The following is a 24,649-nucleotide window of genomic DNA, read 5'->3' on the forward strand; positions in this document are numbered from 1 at the left end:
TGGAGGCTGAAACTTGCAAGGTCAACCTTCCTTTCAAACATAAGGGCCCTACTTGCTTCAGGGGCCAAGCCTTTTCTTTCTAATAAATTTGCATATTTATTATGCATTAAAAATAATTTCAAAAAATATTTTTCATCTAATGAAAAATTATTATGAAAGTTGGACCCAATCCATGCTCACTTTCCCCCAAATTATCTCAGATTCCTTCATGGGCGTATATTTCTTACAAAGGCTGTCTGAGAATACACACTGCTAAGGTTTTTGCCTCAAACAGTTTGGTGTTAAAGAAAGCACACCTATGCATTCTCTCCTTGGTTTCCTGCAGGTAATAATATGTGAGGCTGGTGAAATAGGCAGCAGGCCTGTTCCATGTATTCTGCAAAGCTGAATGTCATTTCTATCTGGCTCATTCTACACTGTTTGCCGACCCCTGAGTTATCCTGTCCCTTGTGTTGGCCTACCTTTAGGTCATTAGCTCCCTGAACTGGTTGGCTTGTAAACAATCAGCACAAATAGACATTTGTAAAGAACCATTTACTCATCTAAGCTGTTCATTATTATCATCTTCCCACTTTTTATCCCCTTTTATTGCAGACGAAATTACTAAAGACTTCACAGAATTGGTATCCCACTCACAGTAAGTACTCCATCATACTTATTGTTTGTTGAGCAGGGATATTTTTGACAGTATTCCTTTCCTTTTGGTCAATCACAGCACACCACATAATTGCAGCCATGCAGGCAGCTCTACACCAGGTTCCCACTGTACAACATTCTTCTCCAAAACAAACTCTCCATGAGGGCCTTCAACATTTGATGGCAAAAGGGCCAAGTACACAGGGGTCTCTGCCCCTTCCTCTGGGCTTTTCAAGGCCTCGGGTCCCCCCATGTCAGTTCTGACCCATCCAGGACAGCAGGAATTCAGGAGTATCTTGTCCCCTGTCCTCTGCTCACTCAGTTTCCGGGCCTGGATTCTGGACAGGACTGTGAGGCCGACCTTTGACACTGCATAGGGAACAAATTTCATAGAAGGCCAGCCCTCCTTCAAGTGCACTCCATTCTTTGTATCTTCCACGAACTTGTTCATGAGCCCCACCAGCTCCTCCTCTGTGATGGTGTCACTTGTAAACTTCTGCTGCAGTTTTGGGCTGCAAAATTTAAGAGCTACCAAGCTCAGTGTGCTAGAGAGATTCACCACTCTACCTAAAATTCAACAGATATGAGTAAGTGGAAAGGCGGGCACAAGAATGATAAATACCAAATATGTCTGGGCGTTGTCCTTTGCGAGATCATTACTAGCTGCTGTGAGTATTAATGAGGACAGCCTGTGTGAGTAAAGGACATGATGCCATCTTGAAACCTGCCATAAGTGTCACTTTAAGATGTCAGGAAGTGTTCTCATGGGAGGGCAGTGCCCACAAGGTCCAGAAGAAAATGAAAATGTGTATAATGAACATGCTAAGGGTTGTAAGGAGGTGCTCTTTGCATTCATGAGAAGACAGCTTTGTTCCCCCTGAGGCAGCTTGGGTCCACCTGTGCACCTTACAGTCACAGGGTCCGTGCTCTGTGAACAGGTGTCTCCTGACCAAGAAAGAGCCGATGGGTTTAGTGATGGCGGTTCCAAGGTGAATGCACAGCACGTGGTTTGGAAGGAGGCTGCTCTGCTCCAACCAGGGTAAAGAACACAGCTCAGTGGGCTGAGTGGCATGCTTTTCTGTCTAGTTTTATGAACTCGTGAGTTGTGACTAGGGAACTGATAATATGGTCCTGGTGTGGGGCAGCGGAAATGTGTACATTTAAAGAGATGCTTGAAAAAGGAATGGCCTGCTGCCCCATGCTGCCACATGATGAGTCTTGAGCACATTGTGCCCAATTACAGAGGCCAGGCACAAGAATGTATTATATGATTCTACTTACATGGGATGTCCAGACCAAGAATATCTTGAGACAGAATTCAGAATAGTGCCTGCTTAGGGAATGTGGGAAAAGATCGAGAATGGCTAAAGGGCCCAGGATTTCTTTTTGGGGCATTGCAGTGCTGTAATGTTGAATGTGGTGATGTTTTCACAACTGAGCATGAATATTAAACATCAGTGAGTTGTAGAGTTAAGTGGGTGAAGTGCATGGTATGAGAATTATATTTCAAAGAGCTGTTAAAAGTGTAAAGCAAGTACTTGTTTCTCACTAATAATTTTGGAAAATATGCTAGGTATTCATAAAGAGGAATTTATATTAACATTTATGTAAATTGGTTTGTAATTTTCATATTTAGAAAAATATGTAAAATATTATAACAGCGTCATGAGAGCACACCACCAAATAGAGACAAGGGAAACTGGAAACTGTTTCTGCTGTGCACACTCAGGGAAGGCTGTCACCAACAGAGAACGGGGATCCCCATCCCACTAAAGGAGTTGTGGGGCCAAAAAATTAAGTGAAAATGATAATTCACGGCAGTATGATTCACATTGAGTAATTTGTAGAGCCACTTAATGTGAATGACATAAAATTTTATTTACTGCCAAAAATCTACTACGATGAATAATTTAGAACCCGGTCGATATTTTGTGTCCTCCCTTTCCCATAGATCATATAAATTGTAAGAATCAATTGAATCTATGTGTCAAATGTTGTAGAACCCAACACTTAGAGGTCCTACTATATGTCTTTTTTAAAAATACTACCTAGCTACTCATAAAAAAATAACACATGTGTCTTGACTTAAAATAGCAAAATACTAGAGGGGTTGTAGGGAAATAAAGCAGCAGGAGAGTCAGCCGGAGCGGGTGACTGGAAGAGGAGAATGCAGCTGCAATCACAGACTCATACCAATTTCCCCCATGCCTTTAGTCTAGGCAGGAGATGGAGAAACTCTAGCAACTCTCTCTGGACTGTTTATACTGTATAGAGTAGGGATGACCTCTTCTCTATTTGGTATCATCCATCCCAGGAGGTCTAAACCAGCTGTGAAAACACTTGTCTGTGTGCACTGGGGAAGCCTGAAAAGGGAGGCCACAGGGCTTTGTGGGTAAATTCCTGGATGTGGGGCTGCATCCAGGTCTCTCTTCCCCCAAGCTTTTGACCCCACTGGTCATGCTCCCAAGGGGGACAGGGGAGCCTTCTGGGGGCATCCCCACACAACTGCGTGAGACTGTGGACCCTTGTGGTCTGACACCTCAGGACAGGAAACATACACAGAAGCTGGAAGCACTTGCTGGAGGTTACACAGCAGGAGTTGCATCCAGATATTTTTCTCTCTGGAGTGTGTTCATGGCTGCCACAGGGCATTTCATAGACACTCTACTGGCCTAAGCAGAGCTGATCCTCCACAAAGCGCTATGGGCCGTCGAGGAAAAAGCATGGCACTAATTAAAAAAGAACTACTTCTCTGGTGGTGCTAATACTTGATGCACGCCATCCATTTTATCAGATCAATAAAATTACTTTAGGGTAGCCATGTTTTCTGTTGAAAGGGTAAGGAAATGGAATCATCCTGGTTCCAAATAAATTGAGGCCTTCCATGGACTGACCCTCTGGACTGGCTGCGTGAGGTTTCACTTGGCAAATGAGACTCTTGGCATAAGAGATTTGAGGACCTTGGAATACTTGGAAGAGCAATCGGGTTGGAGACCACACATCCACATCTACGTCTGGCTGTGCACGTCACCTTGAGATCCCTTGAGACCCCATGTCATTTTCTGGACCGTATATAAAATGCCCAGCCTGCTGCATCAGGATATATCCACCCACCCATCCTTCTAAACCACAAGTTGTCAGAAGTGGAAGAGAGCTTTAGCAATGTGATTTTCATCCCAGTTTCCTCCTGTGAATTTTTCAGACCACAGGAAGTTGAAAGGCTGCCCCTCTCAAACCAAATTTGATTACAGTTTCCTCCAAGGATTACTTGGTAAGTGTAGCCCTAAGAAGATCATTTATATCCTTGTAGTCCTCTTTAAGGTAATATATGATGCACAAGAGTGTCAGGATTTCAGTATAGGTATTATTCAGACATATTTTCCCTTATGTTTACAAAGTAAATGTATAATATTTATTATACAAACTGCCTAACATTGTTCTTTGGATTCAGAATGGCGGCAAGTTTATGTGAACAGGGAGGATATTGCTGGATTGGTTAAGCTCTGTCATGGGTACCTGGACAATGTAGATTCTTATATTTCATGAGGTGAGTTATTTCAGAATACCTCTTGTTTAAAAAAAGAAATAATAAAAAGAAATCCACATGTATTCTTCCTCAGTGATCGTCAAGGTCACCAATCTCAATCCCTTCGTCTTTTGCCAACAAACCCCAAATGGAACGGTCCGCTTCTGGAAAGTTTCTACTGACCTCAGAGATTCTGTGGAAACCCTTCAGGACTTTGCTTCACACCCTTTTATCTGGTGTGGGGGGGAGGGGCAGTATTTGCTTTTGGTTTCCTGGCTAGGATTTCTCCCAGACTCTTTATTGAAAGTGAGCTAATAAAGTCATGATTCCATGAAACCCTGAAATGATGGCCGAACTCCCCTATTTGAAGTTTACAAAACCTTGCGCTAATGCCCAGAATACTGCATGAGTTTCCATTTCCACTATCTCCCGCTTTAGAGAGGCACTGTTGATCCTTTCATCTAAGGCTGATTTGGCACGTCAGGAGTGCCATCTGTCCTACAAATGGGACAAGGACAGTGCCTGCAACACCTCCTGCAGGTCAGTTAAATAAAACAAACCAAAAAAAAAAATAGGCCAGAAGTCCTTAGTATGCATATTAACAGGAATACACATAGGATGTGTGGTTGTGGCACAAGGAATTGCTTCCTGCTCTCAGGTGCTGGGGTGAATGCAAGAGTCAGGGTGACATTCAAAAGAGCTGCACTTTGAGGCCTGACTGAGCCAAATCATTAAGTAGAACTTTCCCGGAGGACAGTACAGGGAACTGGGCAGAACCCAGAATAGACTGTACATGCATACTATCAGTTCCAAGCCAGAGCTTTAATCTTTCTCAAAGTATCTGCTTGTCTTATTTTGTGTGTTGAGTGGGTGGTGTTTCCCCATCCCACACCTTGAGGTAGGAAGTGGAAGAGTTCACCTCCAAAGTAACATGATAGTTTGTTTTGTGTGGAATATTAGTCCTGGTAAAGGAGAATTAACACAGGCCGGGACAAAGGCAGGTCAGATGAGAGAGAGACCTGCAAGCCATGCTGAGGGCCTGGACTTTGCTCCTAAAGCACTTTATGGAGGGAGTAAGCATTCAGAGTACAGAGAATGCTCAGGAAGGAGTGGCCTCAATACGGAGGTCCCTTATAGGTGTTCCAATTGCCTCAAATGACATCCGAGCATCTGTTGTAGAGCTGGGGGAGGAAGCCTGGGGAGAAACTCAGGTGGCTAATTCTGGGATCTGGTTAATGATAGTAGGAGGTGGTTATGGTGAGCTCTAGCATCCGAGGGGGCGGATCAAGTCAGAGTACAAAAGGTTTGGGTAAGGGTGAGTGTACTTAGAAATGTATTATGCAAGGAAGATTCTAGGGGAGGGGTATGCGTCAGGACAATATTGACTGACAGTAACAGATAATTGAGTGTCAGGAGCTCTGGATGTGTTCTAGGCAGCTGATAGGGTTTTGGAAGGCCTAATAAATTGGGGTGGAGAAGGCTCTGTTTGCTGGAATAAGATCACACTAGAGACAGGCGGGGAGGGCAGAGGGCAGGAAGCCATGCTCAGGGACCTGCAGGCGTGAGGGGCGGGGAGCAAGTGAAGGGCCCACGGGACAGCTGGACTGAAGAGTTGAAGAAGAGAAAGAGCAGTTGTGCCACGGAGAGAGGCACCGATGGCCACTGACAAGTGTGTAGTCGTGGGAGAAGGGCCCCTGGCCCTGAGGAAACACCCCCCGAGGACCAGTGTAGCAGAGCAGGGAGAGGGGGCCATGCTGGGGACGAGGTCAGGGGCAGCGGGGCCCGATCCTGCCAGAGACGCTCCATGGGGGCTGCTCACGAGACTCACCTTGGGGTCTCACTAGAGGCAGCAGGTCCGTGCAGACATCTCGGGTACCAAAAAAGTTGGTTTTCATTGTCATTTGTGCTTGAAAATGTAATCTTGTGGGATCATCTGTTGTTATAGGAGTAAGAGAACAGAGTCACTAAGTAGTAGCCATGTGGGATAATTCTGCAGAATTATAGACTATTTTCTTGCCTGTGAAATGTGGTCAATTGTACATAAGGTCTGAGTTCTGATAACAGTATTGTGTCAGGGTTAATTTCCTGCCTCTTTAAAGCTACAAAGTGTGTAAGTTGGCACCATTAAGGAAGGCTGTGAGAAGTATACAGGTTGTGACCTGTGTGTCATTCTTTTCAATTTCTTGTTTATTTTGAAGTGAGTTAAAAATTTACCAAACTGCTTCCCAGTCCCATTAACAGAAACTACGGACACGTGGGTGAGGCCCTAAGAGTCTGCTTTATGATAATACAAAGATCCTTTGCCCGAAAGCCTTGTACATCTTGGACGATTTGGGTGCCCCTGACGCCCGAAGTGTGACGTCTTTCCCTAGGGAGCCCGTCTGGATCCCGCAGGACTTACAGGCCCCACAGTGGCTCAGGAGAATCCCCAGCCCACCCTGGCTGGACACCCTCACAGAGGGGTCCCTTCCCAGCACCCACCCTTCCTTACCATTGAAGGCGATGCCCGCGTTATTGACCAGCACGTCGAGGCCCCCGTACTCCTTGAGCAGGAAGTCCCGCAGGGCCCAGATGCTCTGCCGGTTGCAGATGTCCAGCAGGTGGAAGCGCGGGCTCAGGCCCTCGGCCTGCAGCTGCTGCACAGCCGCATGACCCTGTGCTGTGTCCCGCGCTGTGAGCACCACGTCCCCTGAGAACTGCTGGCACAGGCTGCGCACGATGGCCAAGCCAATGCCCCTGTTGGCACCAGTGACCAGCGCCACTCCGCTGTAGGATGTCATGGCTGGGCTGTGTGGGGATGATGTCGTTGAAGGCTGCCGAAGAGGTTGAGGGGACAGTGTTACAGTGGCCTGGCCCCAGTCTAGACAACCTGCTTTATAATGACTCCTGGGAGGCAGTTCTGTCATTCCTGGAGAAAGAAGCCCCGCCTGTGTCCCTCCCTGCCCAGGAGGAGCCAAATATGCCAGGACAATTCCCACTGCCCCCTCTCTTGGTCTCCCTCTCTTTGTGCCAAGAAATGGCCTGGGTGAAGATGTGCGCTTCCCCAAAGCAGCACAGGTTGGCGAGGGCTCAGTAGGAGGGTGAGAGTCAGGGCAGGGGAGGGACACTGCTTTGGGAGGACCCCTGGGGAGCAGGAGCAGAGTGATGGCTGGGTCGGGCTCATCCTCCTGCAGAGTGCGTTTGCTTTCTCTTCCCCAAGAGGCAATGAGGTGACTTGGGCCCGGGAGGACAGTGAGCCCCGGGCTTCCTTAGGAAGAGAGAAACTCAGGAGACAGAGTTAGGGACAGTGGGTCCTGTGATAGGATGGGTGCTGTGGATGGGGCTGGCCCCCAGTGTGAGCCCAGGTGCCCCCAGGTGGCAGGGAATGTGCATGAGCTCTGCCTGGGTACTAAGCGGTTGGTTGGCATGTGTCATTTCATGGTTGCATAATCCCTAGGTTTGGTGAATGTCCAGCCTTTCTGTTTTTTGGCAGGTGCAACTTAATAAGTGTTACATGTAGTTAGGTGGTATTTTTAATGAATTAAGGGGAATAAACCATTTTTGTGGTTTGAGAATATGTTTAGAAGCTAGCAGTTGAGGTGATCAAGTATTGATCTAGACAAAAATGTTCCTTCCATGGCAATTCAGAAAAATAAATTCAGGAGAAGGAACTTCACAGACCTGGGCAGTTGACACTGGGAAGGTAACCTCTCCTTTACAATAAGGCCTTGCCCTTATTTTTGGGGACCATAACTTTTCATTCCCATAAGCCTGACATTCACTGTTGAAGAGTGAAAATAATCCTGAGAGCAGAGGCGTTTTTTAGTCTCTTTTTGGGTGCTTCTGTGAAGGAGGGCAGTGGGGTGCCCTCCCCGAGGCCCAGAGGGGCCGGACTTGGTGGGGGGCAGGGAGCAGCTCCTGTGTGTTAGGGCCACGCCCAGGCTCTCACGTTATCGCTCGCTTTCCCTTCCCGGGTGCTTCCAACGTTTGCATCTGTGTCCCTGCACTTAATCTTCACTGCACTCCTACGACCATCCTGCCCATTTTCTTTTGTCCTTTTTTGTTGAAATATAGTTTGATAAATGAAATGGGTTTTAAAAATACAACATAGTCATTCAACTATAATCCATGTTATTACATACTCACCCAACTTGGGTAGTTACTATCTGACAACATAGAAAGATGTTACAGAACTATTGACTGTATTCTCTGTGCTATATTCTCATTCATTCCCATGACTAACCTAAATATGATTTGAATTTTGTGCCTCTTTATCCCCTTCATGTATTTCACCCACTTACCTCAGTCTCTCCCCTGTGGTAACCACCTGTCACTTCTCAGTGTCTTTAAGTCTTTTCTATTTTTTTCATTTCTTTCATTCTGTTCTTTTCCCCTGTATGTAAAATCATAGGTTATTTGTGTTTCTCAGCAGGCTGATATAACTTAGCACAATACCGTAGGTGCATCCATGTAGTTGCAAATGGCAAGAATTCCTTCTTTTTATTGCTGAGTAATATTCTATTGTGTCTATCCACTACCTCTTCTTTATCCATTACCTGCTGATGGACACTTTGGTTCCTTCCATAACTAAGCTACTGTGAATAATACAGCATGAAATATAGGGGTGCATGTATCTTTTCAAGTCAGGGAATTAGTTTTTTTCTGGTATATTCCTAGAACTGCAATTGCAGTGTCTTTGGTGTTTCTAATTGTACTTTTTGGATAAATCTCTCAACTGCTTTCCATAGAGCTGGACCCATTTACACTCCCAGCAATGTGTAGGAGGGTTCCCTTTTCTCCACATCCTCGCCAACACATGTTATTTCTTGTCTTTTGGATAGCGGCCATTCTGACTCGTGTGAGATGATACTCACTGTTGTTTTGATTTGTATTTCCCTGGTGATTAGTGATATGGAACATATTTTTATGTGCCTGTTGGCTATCTGTATGTATTCTTGTGAAAGTGTCTATTCAGGTTCTCTGCCAATTTTTTGTATTGAGTTGTTTGGTTTTTATGGTGTTGAATCATACCAGTTCATTGTTTATTTTGTATATTAACCCCTTATCAGATATATAATTTGGGCATATAATATTCTCATATACTAGGTTGCCTTTTTGTTTTGTTGATGGTTTCCTTTGCTCTACAGAAGCCATACAGCTTGATGTAGTCCCACTTGTTTAATTTTCCTTTAGTTTCCCTTACCCAGGGAAATGTATCAGAAAATCTTTTCTTCTTCTCATGTTTAAGAGATGCCTGCCTATACTTTATATGAAGAGTGTTCTGGTTTTGTGTCTTATATTTAGGTCTTTAATCCATTTTGAGTTGACTTTCATGTACAGGGTTAGACAGTGGTCCTGTTTCTTTCTCATGCACAGAGTTCTCCAGTTTTTCCCAGATGATTTATTTGAGAGATGGAGTTTTCCCCATTGTATATTCTTGGTTCCATTCTCATATATTAATTGAATATATATGCTTGGGCTGTTCGGTTGATCTGTGTCTGATCTTGTGTCCATATCATACTGTTTTAAGCAATGTAGTTTGTAATATAGCTTGAAATCAGGGACTCTGACAACCCCAGCTTTGTTCTTCTTTCTCAATTTTGCTTTGGCCACTCAGAGCCTTCTGTGTTTCCATATAATTTTTAGGATGATTTACTCTAGTTCATTGAAAACTGCCACTGGTATTCTCATAGGGATTGTACTGAATCTGTAAATCACTTTGGGCAGGATGGCCATTTTGACAATGTTAATTCTTCCTACCCATGAGCAAGGGATAGATTTCCATTTCTTTGTGTCGTTTTCACTTTCTTTCATCAGTGTCTTTATTTTTCAGAGTATAGGTCTTTCACCTCCTCAGTTAGGTTTTTTCCTAGACATTTTAGTCTTTCTGATGTAATTGCAAATGGAATTATTCTCTTTATTTCATTCTGCTAGTTCATAATTAGTACACAGGAATGCAACCCATTTCTCTACATTATTTTGTATCTTGCAGCTTTACTAAATCCAAGTTCTAATAGTGTTTTGTTTAGGGTTTTCCGTAAACAGAATTATGTCATCCACAAATAGTGACAGTTTTGCTTCCTTCTTACCAGTTTGGATGACTTTTATCTCTTCTTCTTGTGTGGTTGCTATGGCTAGGAACTCCAGTACTTTCCTGAATAGAAGTGGTGACTCTGGGCATCCTTGTCTTGATGTTAATCTTAAAAGATACGTTTTCAGTTTTTTGTCATTCATTATGATGTTAGCTGTGAGTTTGTTTTATATGGCCTTTATTATATTGAGGGATGTCCCCTGTATGCCTACTTTGTTGAGTTTTTATCATGAATGGGTGAAGATTCAAATACTTTTTCATCAACTATTGAGATGATCATATGGGTTTTATCCTTCCTTTTGTTGATGTGTTGTATCCCATTGATTGATTTATGAGGCTTGTACCATTCTTGCATCCCTGGAATAAATCCTGCTTGTTTGTAATGGGTAATCATTTGTTGTATTTTTGAAATCAGTTTTGTAATATTTTGTTGAGGATTTTTGCATTCAGGTTTGTCAACAATATTGGTCTGGAATTTTCTGTTTTGGATTGCCATTTTCTGTTTTCTGTAGTCGGGTGATGCACACCTCTTAGAATTAGTTTGGAAGTATTCTCTCCTTTATTTTTTGGAATCCTTTAAAAATGATAAGTGTTATCCCATGTTTAAATATTTGGTGAAATTCACCCATGAAGCCATCTGATCTTCTCTTCGTGGGCACATTTTGTTTACTATTGAATTGTTTACTGGTTATCTGTCTGTTCAGATTTACTATTTCTTCCTCCTTTGGCCTTGGAAGATTGTACATTCTGAGGCGTTCATCCATTTCTTCCATGTTATCCAATTTATTGGCATATGATTTTTCACAGACTTCTCTAATAAATCTTTGCATTTCTGTGGTTTTGGTTGTGACTATTCTTTTTTTGATTCTGATTTTGTTTATTTGTGTTCTCTCTCCTTTCTATAGTTTTTTGATAAGTCTGGCTATGGATTTGTCTATTTTGTAAATAAACTCAAAAAAGCAGCACTTGGTTTCATCGTTTTTTTTCCAATTGTTTTCTTACTCTGTATTTTATTCATTTCTGCGTTCATTGTCATTATGTCCCTCCATCTACTAACCTTGGCCTTTTGTTGTTTTTCTTTTTTCTTGTTCTTTTATTTGTGAGGTAATGTTGTTCATATGGGATTATTCTTTTTTCTATAGGTAGGCCTGTGTAGCTATGTACTTCCCTCTTAGAAACATTTCTTTTGCTTTCCACACATTTTTGGTTTTTCTGTTTTTTTTTGGTCTCTATATGTTGTTGGATTTCCTCTTTGAGCTGTTCATTGACCCATTGGTTTTTTAGAAGTATATTGTTTAATCTCAAGGCTTGTGTTTTTGTGTTTTTTGTTCCAAGTAATTAATTGCAACTTTCATACCGTTGTGGTCTCAAAAGATGCTTGATATAATCTCAATTAAAAAAAAATTAATTGATACTTTTTTTGTGTCGTAATATGTGATCTGTTTGGTGAATGTTTCATATGCACTTGAGGAGAATGTGTATTCTGCTGCTCTGGGATGGAATGTTCCATATATGTGCATTAAGTCTGTCTGGTCTACTGTCATTCAACATCACTGTTTCCATATTTATCTTTGGTCTGGATGATCTATGCAGTGATGTGAGTATTCTGTTAAAAATCTCTAACCTTATTGTGCTGCTGTCTGTTTTCTCTGTTTAGTTCTGTCAGTATCTTTTATATATTTTGGTCTCCTATGTTAGGTGCATAGATATTTACAATTGTTACATCCTCCTGTTTAACTGATCCCTTTATCATTCTGTAATGCCCTTCTTTGTTTATTTACTTTCTTTGTTTTGAATTCTATTTTGCCTAATAAAAGTATTGCTACTCTTGCTCTTTATTTGTTTGAAATCTTTTTCAATCCCTTCCCTTATAGTCTATGTATATCTTTATGTCTGAAATGAATCTCTTGTAGGCAGCATGTACATGGGTCTTGTTTCTTTATCCATCTTCCACAGTATATCTTTTGTTTTGCATGTTTAATGCATTTACGTTTCAAGGAATTGGTGATAGGTATGTACATATTTTCATTTTCTGATCTATTCTGTTTTTTTGTGGTTCTCTTTCCTTTCTTCATCTTTATTCTCTTCTCTTATGAGATTATGATTTTCTTTAATGTTTTGCTGGATTCATTTCTTTTTATTTTTTGTGTATGTATTATAAGGTTCAGGTTTGTGGTCACCATATGGTTCATATGTAGTTTCCTACACATATAAAATTTGATTTAAAGGTGATGGTTGCTCTATATGATATAACATTTGATTTTAAGCTGATGGTTGCTCTATGTGAACACATACTTAAAGTACCACTTTTTTTACTCTTTTTCCTCATTTATCTTTTATGTACATGTTGTAGTAATTGGCTACCTTTGTCTATTCCTTGATGAATATTGTATATAGTTGATAGTTACACTTGTTTTTTGAACTTCATGCTTGCTTTGTAAGTGCTTGGTTTACTACCTTTACTTAAGATTTATTTTCACTGATGAAAAATATTTAGCCTTAAGAACTCCATCTAATGAAGTTCCTTCAACATTTTGTGCCAGTGAATTGTTTGAATGTTCCTTTATCTTGCAAACTTTTGGTCTCTCCTTCAAGTATGAATAATAACCTTACTTGGTAGAGTAGATTTTTCCCTTTGAGTATCTTGAATACTGCATGCTACTCCCATCTGGCCTGTAAAGTTTCTGAGAAGTCTCCTGATAGCCTTGAAGAATTTCCTTTATAGGGAACTGTCTGCCTCTCTCTTGCTGATTTTAAGATTCTCTCTTTATCTTGAGTATTTGCCATTTGAATTACTGTGTGTCTTGGTGTTATTCTCCTGTGGTTCATCCTGTTAGGGGCTCTTTGTGCTTCCAGGACCTGGGTCTCTATTTCCTTGACCCTGTAGGGTCAGCTCCTATGTCTTCAAATGTACTTTCTATCCCTTTGCCCCTCATTCCTACTTCTGGGGCCCCTTCTATGCAAATACTGTTTTATTTGGAGTTGTCATACAGCTCTGTTAGCATTTTCTCATGTTTAAAGATTCTTTTTTCTCTTTGTTCCTCAGCTTGTGTATTTGGCAGTTCTCAATCCTCCTACATGCTGATGAGTACCACTGTCCCCTGCCTACTGCTATTTGTATTTATTATTTGGTTATTCTGTTATTTGTTTTTTTCATTACTACTGTATTATTTTGGTGAATGTGTTCTTCAGCTCTCAATGTCTCTTTTTAACTTTTCTATCTCTTTGTTGAAATTCTCCTTTACTCCTGAGTTGATTTCCACATATTAGTGAGCGTCTTTATGCCTGTTACTTTGGATTCTTTATTAAGAAGACTGCTTATCCCCATTTCCTAAGCCCTTTTCCTGGTGTTCTGTATTGGAACATTCTCCTGTGCCTCCTCATTTTGTCTGAGTCTCTGTGTTTCTTCCGTTGCATTAGATAGAAGGGCTGTGTGCCTCCTGGTCTGGAAAGTAATGGCTTTATGAAGTAGGCATTCTCTAGTGCCCAGAACCTCAAAACCCTGTGCTGCCAGAGCCTGGTTCTGTGCTGCCTCTGAGTAGCGGTTGCTTTCAGTCAGACGTGGGCAGAGCCCATTTGCTGCCTGTCTACCAGTAATGGCTCATCCCATAGCTGGCCTCTGCACGCCTGTGTGCTGTGACGCACTGTGGGATTACTGGGATTCACTGTGGGCATAACTTTCTTCTGCCTTTAGTAGCAATGGTGGCCCTGTTGAGCTGAGCATGCCAGGTGGATCAGGTTTGCAAGGCCACACTGGGTGAGACAGTGAAGCAAGTAGTGATTTCAGAGCTGGCGTGAATGGTCAGAAATGTTCATCTTGGAAAGTGTTGCCTGCCTGCCCTTTGTCCTCTGGTAAGAGCTCCTTCCTAGCCACCCACCCTCACCAGTTTCTGTGTTGTGTGTGGCTACCTTTCTGCTACAACATGATCTGAGTGCAACAAGACCCTGTGGCTTGTAAAGATGAAAACACTGTATGACTCTTTCCATAACGTTCACTTATCTCTGAGTTGTACTTTCCCTTCTCTACCTAGCCTGGCTATAGGTCTACTAGATACCTGAGATGGTGCCTCATAAGCAGTCCTCATAAATGGACATATGTGTAGAACTATTTATTTGTCTCAGATTGTCATTTGTCAGTGTGATGTTTCTCCCTATATCACAGAGTTATCTCAACTCAGTCACAGAGAAGTACCCAGTGGAAGCAGCAGTCCATAGACAGAAACGCATTCCTGGTGTTCTTTATTTTCTGGATGGGGATATTTTGGATAGAGTCAAAATAATGTCATTTGGCCCAAATGCAGATATTGCACACACTTGGGCCAATGAAGGGAAGTCTGATAGGAGTCCTTGCTCTACATTCTTCTCCTTGACATAGTGTCGGTCAGCCTCAGCATCTGAGGGACAAGGGGCAAATACACAGGGGTCCTCACTCCTTCTCCTGTGATCTGACTGCTGTCCATGCCCCCATGCCCATTCTCACCCACCCAGGCAGCAGGCCTTCTGAAGGATGTTGGCCCCTCTCTTCTGTTCACTCAGCCTCCAGGTATGGATTCTTGGTAGGACTGTGAGAACAAGCTTTGTCACTGCACAGATGGTGATGTTCATATAAAGCCAGCCCTCTTTCAAGTGCACTCTGTTCGTTGTATCTTCCACAAACTTGCTCGCAAGCCCTACCAGCTCCTCCTCTGTGATGGTCTCACTCTTACACTACTGCTTCACTTCTGGGCTGCACTGCTGAAGAGCTACCAAGCTCACCACGCCTGAGACATGCACCAGTGTTCCTAAAATTCAACACCTGTTGTTATGCAGAAAGCGTGCATAAGAATGATAAATACCAATGTCATGGAGGGTTTGTCCTTTGGAGAGGCAATAACCAGCTGCTGTGAGCTTTAGTGAAGACTGCCTTGTGCAGGAAGGACATGATACAGTCTTGAAACTTGTGTTACCTATACTGTCTCAGATGATGTCAGAGAAATGCTCTAAAGGAGAAAGTCGTTCCCAGATGTTGCATAAAAAAATGAGCAGCGATTATACAGAAACATACTAAGGGGAATGTAAGGAGCTGCTCACTAGCATGACTTGAGGATCTAATGACATGTCGATAGTGCTCTCTGTACACCTGTGTGATGATCGACCGAAGGATGACTGGTTTACTGGCAGTTCCAATACGAATGCAGTGCATCTTGTTGGAAGGCTGCCAGTCTGCACAAGCAATGGGAAATCAAATCACCTCAAACACTGGATTGCATTCTCTTTTCTCTATGTTTGGGTTTTATCAACTCTAGAGCATTGACTAATGGACTGATTATGTGGTACCAAGAGTGGCAGTGGGAAACGGGTCTAGTAAGGGACACTCTCCAAAGAAATGATGCATTGATCCATGTTACCCCGTGGATGAAGCTTGAGAGCATTTAGGTAAAGTGAGAGTTTGTTTTGTCCCAAATATCAGCTATGGTGAAGGGGAGTTTACATGATCTGGGAGAAGACAGATTATATGACAGAGAGACATACAAAACATGTTAAGGTCTTATACAATCACCGGAAGGACATTTGGGAGGGAGTAAGCATGCCAATGGTAGAGAGAAGGCTCAGGAAGGAAAATACTCAAGAAGGTCATCCCTTAGGAGGTGTTACAATTGTCCCAGGTGAGCATGTGTTGTAGAGAAGGGGTGGAGGAGGAGGCCTGTGGAGAAACTCAGGTGGACATCTCCTGGGACCTGGTTAATGATAATAACAGGTGTGTGTGTGACCTCCAGGGACTTGTGGGTGGATTAAGTCACATGCCAAATGGTTGGGGAAAGGATGAGTGTGTTTTGGAAATGAGTTTCATGGGGTGGGATCCCAGGACGTTTGGCCATCAGGATGAGATTGACTGGCAGTAAAAGACGTATGTGTGTCTGGAGTCTGGGAATGTTCTGAGTAACTGACACATATTGGGGATTCTAATAAAGTGGGGCTGTGATGTCTCCAGTATCCTGAATATGCTCCCCCTGAGAGAGAGAGAAGGAGGAGAGAGGGCAAGAAGGCCCACTGAGAGACCCTGTGTGACAGAGGCAGGGAGGAAGGAAAGGACCTGCTGGGGACCCTTGGCTGATGAGCTGGGAATGAGAAAGAGGCAGTCATGCAGGGGGCACAGTGCTGATGGCCACTGACAAGTGTGTAGTCCTGAGGAGGGGGCGCTGGGCCCTGAGGAGACAGACCCCGGGTGCCAGTGTAGCAGAGCAGGGAGAGGGGTCCTGTGGTGGGGGAGACGTTCCTCACCCAGGCTCCCAGGCCGTCTCCCCTGACTTGGTATGTTTGGGACGCTGGGCGCTCCTCTCAGCAGGATTAGTTGGTAAGTGGTGCAGACATGGGGAACCAGCCCTCAAAAGCGGAGGCTCAGACCCCCATTGCAGTGTCTCATTTCTAATCTGGCTACTCTATTTGTCCTGGGAAGTTCGCAAATGGAAGCTAGTCTTTTTTTGCTCTGAGGCCAGGCCTCAGCATCCCTTGGACAACCAATTTTGCTGGCCCCCTGAGGGAACTTTTAATTTTAGTCTCCTCACTGACTTAACTAATTGTTGCCACCAGAGCAGCGAGTGGAGTGAAATCCCATATGTACAGCCTTTTTGGACTTTGCAATCCCAACCAGACCTTTATGTAACGTGTTTAGTGACTCAAATTCTCCTAGCCCGATCTCCAGTTAAAGATTGTCAGCCTCTTACTCTGCTCAGTCCTTCTTCCCTTTCAGATCTGCCAGAAAACCTCAGTCGCCTGCCTCCCTCAGCTCATAATCTCCTCCCCCTCTCTCCACCACCATCCCTAAGTCCTTTGTCTTCACATGTGTCGCTGCCATCTTAAAGTCCTACATTCTCAACCATGCCATTGTCCTGCTCTCCTCTTTCGGTGGCTGTACCACCCCTCCCCCTCTCCTGCCTTCACTGCCCTCTTCCCCCACCAGAACACGCTCCTCCTGCCCTCTAGTTCCAGAAGTCACAAACAAGAAGCTGAAGAAAAACAAAGCAATTAGATATCAGTAACTTGTCTTTATATCAGTTTGTCTATCTGTGTATATGTTTTTATGTAAAAAGTGGTGCTGACTGTAGTCATTGTGGCTCAGTTTGTATGTTTGTATGTCTAAGTGTGTAGATGAAAAATATTTTCCTACCTCCTGATGGTACTCCTAAGCTAGTAAAGAACTAAATTTCAGCAGAACAACTATTAGTTACATAAGATTAAGTAAACTAAAGAAGATGATTTTGTAGCTTTTTGTTTCAAATGTTGCTGATAAAGTGTTTTAAACTTGTTCTCTTAAGCTGACAACACTTTAGTAAATGACTGCCTTTGTAAGCAGAATTGAAACATTATCTTTCTCTCTGCCTAATCCCTCCAAAATTTAAAAACCCTCAGTAAGTATTTTTTATTTCATGGCAGTATGTTTATTTGCAGAAGTTCAATAAGAATCTGCTTTCCTTGTAAGAGGACCAATTAAAAACACTAGTTATATTACCAAGGCTTTGACTGGAATGTCATACCTGAGAAACACATAAATAAACTCATATATGAACAGCTTTAACAAACTAAAGTTAACTTTATAAAGCCAACAAAGCCCTTTGGAAGAACTAGCCTGATACCTTGCTTACAGGGTTCCCAGCAGCCTTGCCAGGTGAGTAAAGAAGGTCACTTCCTGGCAGGTGCAGGAAACTCAAGATGTCTTGGGAACCTCGAATAGAGAAGAATTCACCCAAATCTACAGGTACTGCAGGCACAACCTGATGGAAGTCTTACTTGGCTTTCTGGCCTCAAGAGGCCTTTAAAAGTTCAATCTAAAATTCCTTACAAGAAGTTCCAGCAAAGCACATATAAAAGAGCCTGTATAATCAATTGCTCTTCTTGCTGCACTTATGCAAGTAATAAAGCCAAATGTTAACTATTTTCTTAATCTAGCTACTTCTAATAAAAATAAGGGTGATTTTAGAGAAAAGTATTGCTTCAATAATGCAGTTTTATCTATACTAAATCCTAATACTAGTCATTGAGATGTAAACTCAATCCAAAATTTTAGTTTCCCCATAATGCCTGGCTATAATTCTCAATTAAACTCTTCATATTTCTAGTTCTCATATTCAGCCATGCATTCTTAATTTCATCAAATTTGTCCTTCCAGAATAAAAGTGCCAACTTTCTGAAGCCCTCTCAACTGACCAGTGATAGAGACTTAGCTGCACCCTTTACTGCGCCCCTTCTCAGCATGAAGCAGCCAGTGTGGTCATTGCCCCTTTTCCCTGGCAGCAGCTAAAGTCTCTATCTATAAAAGAAAAAATGAGACAAAGGCCATGAGCTTGGACAGAGTAGAGTAAGGGCCTCTAGAGAAGGCAAGGCAAAATATTTGCAGTCAGAGCAATATAACTACATGCTACGAACCCCCCACCCCATGATGCCTCTTGTCAGGCAGAAGTAGCCAGATCAAATCGTTGCCCATTATGACCAAAAGGCTGAAATGTAAGGTTGAAGACACTAGGGGGAGGGGTGAGCACGTCACACTGATGATGTGCTGAAGTCCTCAGCTGCTGCCCCCTCCCAACCTGAAAAATGTGCCTTAGGCTAGCCAATCCTTGCGCCGCTGTAAATCTAAGCTCTGCCTCCCCCTACGTTCTTTAAAACCTAGCTGCCTATCCTGCTGAGTGCAACTTCCCTAGCCTGTGTATGTACAGGCTGGTGAACTTTGCCTGGGATTGCATTCAAATAAACTGCTTGGCCCTTTGTTACCTCTCTCCGCCTGCTTATTTCAGCTAGAATTTATCTTACACTAATAATTTTGGAAAATAAACTAGGATTCATGAAGTTGAATTTATATGAACATTTATGGGAATTAGCTTGTAATTTCCATATTCAGATAAATATGTAAAATATTGTAACAGCTTCATGAGAGCTTACCACCAAATAGAGACAAGGGAAACTGGAAACTGTCTGTTTCTGCTGTGCACCAACAGAGAACGGTGATCTCCAGCCCGCTGAAGGAGTTGTGGGGCAAAAACATTAAGTAAAAATGATAATCCATGGCAATATGATCCACAGTAAAACATCTTTAGAGACACTTAAAGTGAAGGAGACAAACTTTTATTTACTGCCAAAAATCTTCTAAGATGAATAATTTAGAACCAGGTTGATATTTTGTGACCTCCCTTTCCCATAGATCATGTAAATTGTAAGACTCAATTGAATCTATGTGTCAAATGTTGTAGAACCCAACACTTAGAGGTCCTAGTAGAATATATGTCATTTTAAAAAATACTACCTAGCCACTCATAAAAAAATAACACATGTGTCTTGACTAAAAATTGCAAAATACTAGAGGGGATGTAGGAAAATAAAGCAGCAGGGAGTTAGCCAGAGCGGGTGACTGGAAGAGGAGAATGCAGCTGCAATCACAGACTCACACCAATTTCCCCCATGCCTTTAGTCTAGGCAGGAGATGGAGAAACTCTAGCAACTCTCTCTGGACTGTTTATACTGTATAGAGTAGGGATGACCTCTTCTCTATTCAGTATCATCCATCCCAGGAGGTCTAAACCAGCTGTGAAAACACTTGTCTGTGTGCACTGGGAAGCCTGAACTGGGAGGCCACAGTGGTAAATTCCTGGGTGTGGGGCTGCATCCAGGTCTCTCTTCCCCCAAGCTTTTGACCCCACTGGTCACACTCCCAAGGGGGACAGGGGAGCCTTCTGGGGGCATCCCCACACAACTGGGTGAGACTGTGGACCCTTGTGGTCTGACACCTCAGGACAGGAAACATACACAGAAGCTGGAAGCACTTGCTGGAGGTTACACAGCAGGAGTTGCATCCAGATATTTTTCTCTCTGGAGTGTGTTCATGGCTGCCACAGGGCATCTCATAGACACTCTACTGGCCTGAGCAGAGCCAATCCTTCATGAAGCTCTACGGGCCATCCAGGCATTATTTTGCTACTATAAGTGTGTGTGTGTGTGTGTGTGTGTGTGTGTGTGTGTGTGTGTGTGCAGTTGCCTTTTAATAGTCACTCTGATGGAGGTAAAAGCGTGACCTTATTTAAGAAGGACCATTTCTCTGGTGGTGCTTATGATTGATGCAGGCCGTCTGTTTTATCGGATCAATATAGTTATTTTAGAGAAGCACATTTTCCTTCGAAAGTGTGAATAAATGGGAACACCGTGGCCCCAAATAGGTTGAGTCCTTCTAGTGACTGACCCTCTGGACTGGCTGGGTGAGGTTTCACTTGACAAATGAGACTCTTGATCGATACAAATTGAGGACCTTGGAATACTTGGAAGAGCAATCAGTTTGGAGACCACACGTCCAAGTCTGTGTCCGGCTGTGCATGTGACCTTGAGATCCCTTGAGACCCCATGTCTTTTTCTGGACAGTACATAAAATGCCAAGCTCACTGTACCAGGATATATCCATGCCCCCATCCTTCTAAACCACAAATTGTCAGAGGTGGAAGAGAGCTTTAGCAATGTGATTTTCATCCCAGCTTCCTCCTGTGTATTTATCGGACCATAGGAAGTTGAGAAGCAGCCTCTCTCAAACTGAGATTGATTACAGATTCCTCAAAGGATTACTTGGTAAGTGTAGCCTTAAAGAGGCCATTTATGTCCTCCTAGTACTCCTTAAGCTAATATCTGATGCACAAGAGTGTCCAGATTTCAATCTAGGTATTACTCGTAGAAAATTTCCTTTCTGTTTTAAAAATAAATGTATAGTATAATTCAAGAAGAAAATGAAGAGCAGCCTAACTCTGTTATTCAAGTTCAGAATGATGGCGAGTTTATGTGAACAGGGAGGATATTGATGGATTCATTAAGGTCTGTCGTGGGTACCTGGACATTGTAGGTTCTTGTATTTTATGTGGTAAATTATTTCAGAATACCTCTTGTTTAAAGAAGGAAATAATAAAAAGAAATCACATGTATTCTTCCTCAGTGATTGTCAAGGTCCCCAGTCTCGACCCATTCCTGCCTTGCCATCAAAGCCCAGATGGAACAGTCTCATTCTGGAAAGTTTCTACTGACCTCAGAGCCTCTGTCAAACCCTCCCAGAGAGCGCTGTGCACCTTTGGTTCTGGAATGTGGGGAGAGGGGCAGTATTTGCTTGTGGTTTCCCAGCCGGGATTTCTCCCAGACTCTCTACTCAAGGTGAGCTAATGAATTCAAGATTTCACAAACCCCTGAAATGATGGGAGAACTCACCTGTTTGAAAAGTTTACAAAACCTTGTTCTAATGCCCAGAATACTGCATGAGTTTCCATATCCACTATCTCCCGCTTTAGAGAGGCACTGTTGATCCTTTCATTTAAGGCTGATTTAACAGGTCAGGAGTGTCATCTGTCCTCCGAACGCGACAAGGACAGTGCCTGCAACAACTCCCACAGGTCAGTTAAATAAAACAAACCAAAAATCTGCCAGAAGTCATTAGTATGCATATTAACAGGAATACACATAGGATATGTGGTTGTGGCACAAGGAATTCGATTCTGCTCTCAGGTGCTGGGGTGAATGTAAGAGTCCGGGTGCCATTCAAAAGAGCTGCACTTTGAGGCCTGACTGAGCCAAATCATGAAGATACAGTAGAACTTTCCCGGAGGACAGTACAGGGAACTGGGCAGAACTCAGAACAGACTGTACATGCATATTGTCAATTCCAAGCCAGAGCTTTAATCTTTCTCAAAGTATCTGCACGTCTTATTTGGTGTATTGAAGTGGGGGGTGTTTCCCCATCCCATCCCACACCTTGGGGTGGGTGGTGCAGGAGGTCACCTCCAAAGTAACATGATAGTCTGTTTTGCTCAGTCTATTAGTCTTGGTGAAAGAGAAGTAACACCGGCCGGGACAAAGGCAGGTCAGATGAGAGAGAGACCTACAAGCCATGCTGAGGGCCTGAACTTTGCTCCTAAAGCACTTTATGGAGGGAGTAAGCATGCAGAGTACAGAGATGCTCAGGAAGGAACAGCATCAATAAGGGGTTCCTTTATTGGGGTTCCAATTGCCTCAAATGACATCCGAGCATCTGTTGTAGAGCTGGGGGAGGAGGCCTGGGGAGAAACTCAGGTGGCTAGTTCTGGGGTCTGGTTAATGATAGTAGGAGGTGGTTATGGTGAGCTCTAGCATCCGAGGGGGCGGATCAAGTCAGAGTCCAAAAGGTTTGGGTAAGGGTGAGTGTACTTCAAAATGTATTATGTAAGGAGGATTCTAGGGGAGGGGTGGACGTCAGGACAATATTGACTGACAGTAACAGATAAGTGAGTGTCACGAGCTCTGGATGTGTTCTAGGCAGCTGACAGGGTTTTGGAAGGCCCAATAAATTGGGGTGGAGAAGGCTCCGTTTGCTGGGATACGATCACACTAGAGACAGGCGGGGAGGGCAGAGGGCAGGAAGCCATGCTCAGGGACCTGCAGGCGTGAGGGGCGGGGAGCAAGTGAAGGGCCCACGGGACAGCTGGACTGAAGAGTTGAAGAAGAGAAAGAGCAGTTGTGCCACGGAGAGAAGCCCCGATGGCCACTGACAAGTGTGTAGTCATGGGAGAGGGGCCGCTGGCCCTGAGGAGACACACCCCAAGGGCCAGTGTAGCAGAGCAGGGAGAGGGCGCAGGGCTGGGGACGAGGTTAGGGGCAGCGGGGCCCGATCCTGCCAGAGATGCTCCATGGGGGCTGCTCATGAGACTCACCTTGGGGTCTCACTAGAGGCAGCAGGTCCGTGCAGACGTCTCGGGTACCAAAAAAGTTAGTTTTCACTGTCATTTGTGCTTGAAAATGTAATCTTGTGGGATCATCTGTTGTTATAGGAGTAAGAGAACAGAGTCACTAAGTAGTAGCCATGTGGGATAATTCTGCAGAATTATAGACTATTTTCCTGCCTGTGAAATGTGGTCTGTTGTACACAAGGTCTGAATTCTGATAACTGTATTGTGTCAAGGTCAATTTCCTGGCTCTTTAAAGCTACAAAGTGTGTAAGTTGGCACCATTAGAGAAGGCAATGAGAAGTGTGCAGAATGGGACCTCTGTGTGTCATTCTTTTCAATTTCTTGTTTATTTTAAAGTAAGTTAAAAACTTACCAAACTCCTTCCCAGTCTCATTAACAGAAACTACAGACACGTGGGGGAGGCCCTAAGTGTTGGCTTCATGATAATACAAAGATCCTTTGCCTGAAAGCCTTGTATATCTTGGATGATTTGGGTGCCCCTGACGCCCAAAGTGTGAGCTCTTTCCCTAGGGAACCCGTCTGGATCCCGCAGGAGGTACAGGCCCCACAGTGGGTCAGGACAATCCCCAGCCAACCCTGGCTGGACACCCTCACAGAGAGGTCCCTTCCCAGCACCCACCCCTTTCTTACCCTTGAAGGTGATGCCCACATTGTTGACCAGTACGTTGAGGCCCCTGTACTCCTTGAGCAGGATGTCCCATAGGGCCCGGATGCTCTGCGGGTTGCAGATGTCCAGCAGGTGGAAGCGCGGGCTCCGGCCCTCTGCCTGCAGCTGCTGCACGGCTGCATGTCCCTGTGCTGTGTCCCATGCCGTGAGCACTACTTCCCCCGAGAACTGCTGGCACAGGCTGCGTGCAATGGCCAAGCCAATGCCCCTGTTGGCACCAGTGACCAGCGCCACTCGGCTGTAGGATGACATGGCTGGGCTGTGTGCAGGTGGTATTGTTGAAGGCAGATGGGCCTGCTAGCCAAGGTCGTGGAGGCTGCAGAAGCCTGGCACAGTCCAGAGAACCTGCTCTGTAAGGGCTTCTGGGAACCAGCGCTGTGATTCCTAGAGAGAGAAGCCCCGCCTGTGTCCCTCCCTCCAGGAGGAGCCAAGTATCCAGGATGGATTCGTCCTGCCCCCTGCCTTGGACGGCCTCTCCAGGTGATCCCACATCAGAGCCAATAACACATTCAGGGTGAAGAGGTGCGCTTCCCCAAAGCAACACAGGTTGGCGAGGTCTCAGTAGGAGAGTGAGAGTCAGGGCAGGGGAGGGACACTGCTTTGGGAGGACCCCTGGGGAGCGGGAGCGGAGTGATGGCTGGGTCGGGCCCATCCCCCTGCAGAGTGGGTTTGCTTGCTCTTCCCCAAGAGGCAATGAGGTGACTTGGGCCCGGGAGGCGGTTCTGAGGGCCCCGGGCTTCCTTAGGAAGAGAGAAACTCAGGAGACAGAGTTAGGGACAGTGGGTCCTGTGATGGGACAGGTGCTGTGGATGGGGCTGGCCCCCAGTGTGAGCCCAGGTGTCCCCAGGTGGCAGGGAATGTGTAAGAGCTCTGCCTGGGTAGTAAGGTTTTGATTGGAATGTGTAATGTCATTTCATGGTTGTATAATTCATAGGTTTGGTGAATATCCAGCCTTTCTGTTTTTTTGCAGGTGCAACTTAATAAGTGTTACGTGTAGTTAGGTGGTATTTTTAATGAATTAAGGGGAATAA

General features: G+C 44.1%; 1 protein-coding gene and 1 pseudogene across 3 annotated transcripts; both read right to left on the reverse strand.

Moving 5' to 3' along the window:
- Window positions 1–519: 519 nt before the first annotated feature.
- Window positions 520–23,617, reverse strand: LOC108386803 (carbonyl reductase [NADPH] 1-like). Of its 3 annotated transcripts, XM_073231383.1 has the most exons (5): window positions 23,582–23,617; window positions 22,916–23,020; window positions 6,654–6,975; window positions 5,991–6,095; window positions 520–1,203 (listed from the first exon to the last, which is right to left on the reverse strand). In XM_073231383.1, the coding sequence occupies exons 3-5, from the start codon at window positions 6,940–6,942 to the stop codon at window positions 710–712; spliced, it is 888 nt and encodes a 295-aa protein (XP_073087484.1). In that variant the 5' UTR covers window positions 6,943–6,975; window positions 22,916–23,020; window positions 23,582–23,617; the 3' UTR covers window positions 520–709. The 3 variants fall into 3 exon arrangements, with proteins under 3 accessions (XP_073087484.1, XP_073087485.1, XP_036870553.1); XM_073231384.1 differs by lacking the exons at window positions 22,916–23,020; window positions 23,582–23,617 and having other exon boundaries at window positions 520–1,005; window positions 6,654–7,298; XM_037014658.2 differs by lacking the exons at window positions 22,916–23,020; window positions 23,582–23,617 and having other exon boundaries at window positions 6,654–7,095.
- On the reverse strand, window positions 10,445–23,870 carry LOC140848373 (carbonyl reductase [NADPH] 1-like; annotated as a pseudogene).
- Between the last annotated feature and the right edge of the window lie 779 nt (window positions 23,871–24,649).

Source organism: Manis javanica, chromosome 3 (assembly GCF_040802235.1).
Source record: "Manis javanica isolate MJ-LG chromosome 3, MJ_LKY, whole genome shotgun sequence".
Lineage (NCBI taxonomy): Eukaryota > Metazoa > Chordata > Mammalia > Pholidota > Manidae > Manis > Manis javanica.

Coding starts and splice junctions, on each gene's coding strand:
- LOC108386803 (XM_037014658.2), bottom strand. CDS start 7,068: ATGACAGAACTGCCTCCCAGGAGTCATTATAAAGCAGGTTGTCTAGAC. Junction 6,096..6,653: donor CGCGGGCATCGCCTTCAATG/GTAAGGAAGGGT, acceptor CTATAACAACAG/ATGATCCCACAAGATTACAT. Junction 1,204..5,990: donor GCCTCTAGTGAGACCCCAAG/GTGAGTCTCGTG, acceptor GTTGAATTTTAG/GTAGAGTGGTGAATCTCTCT.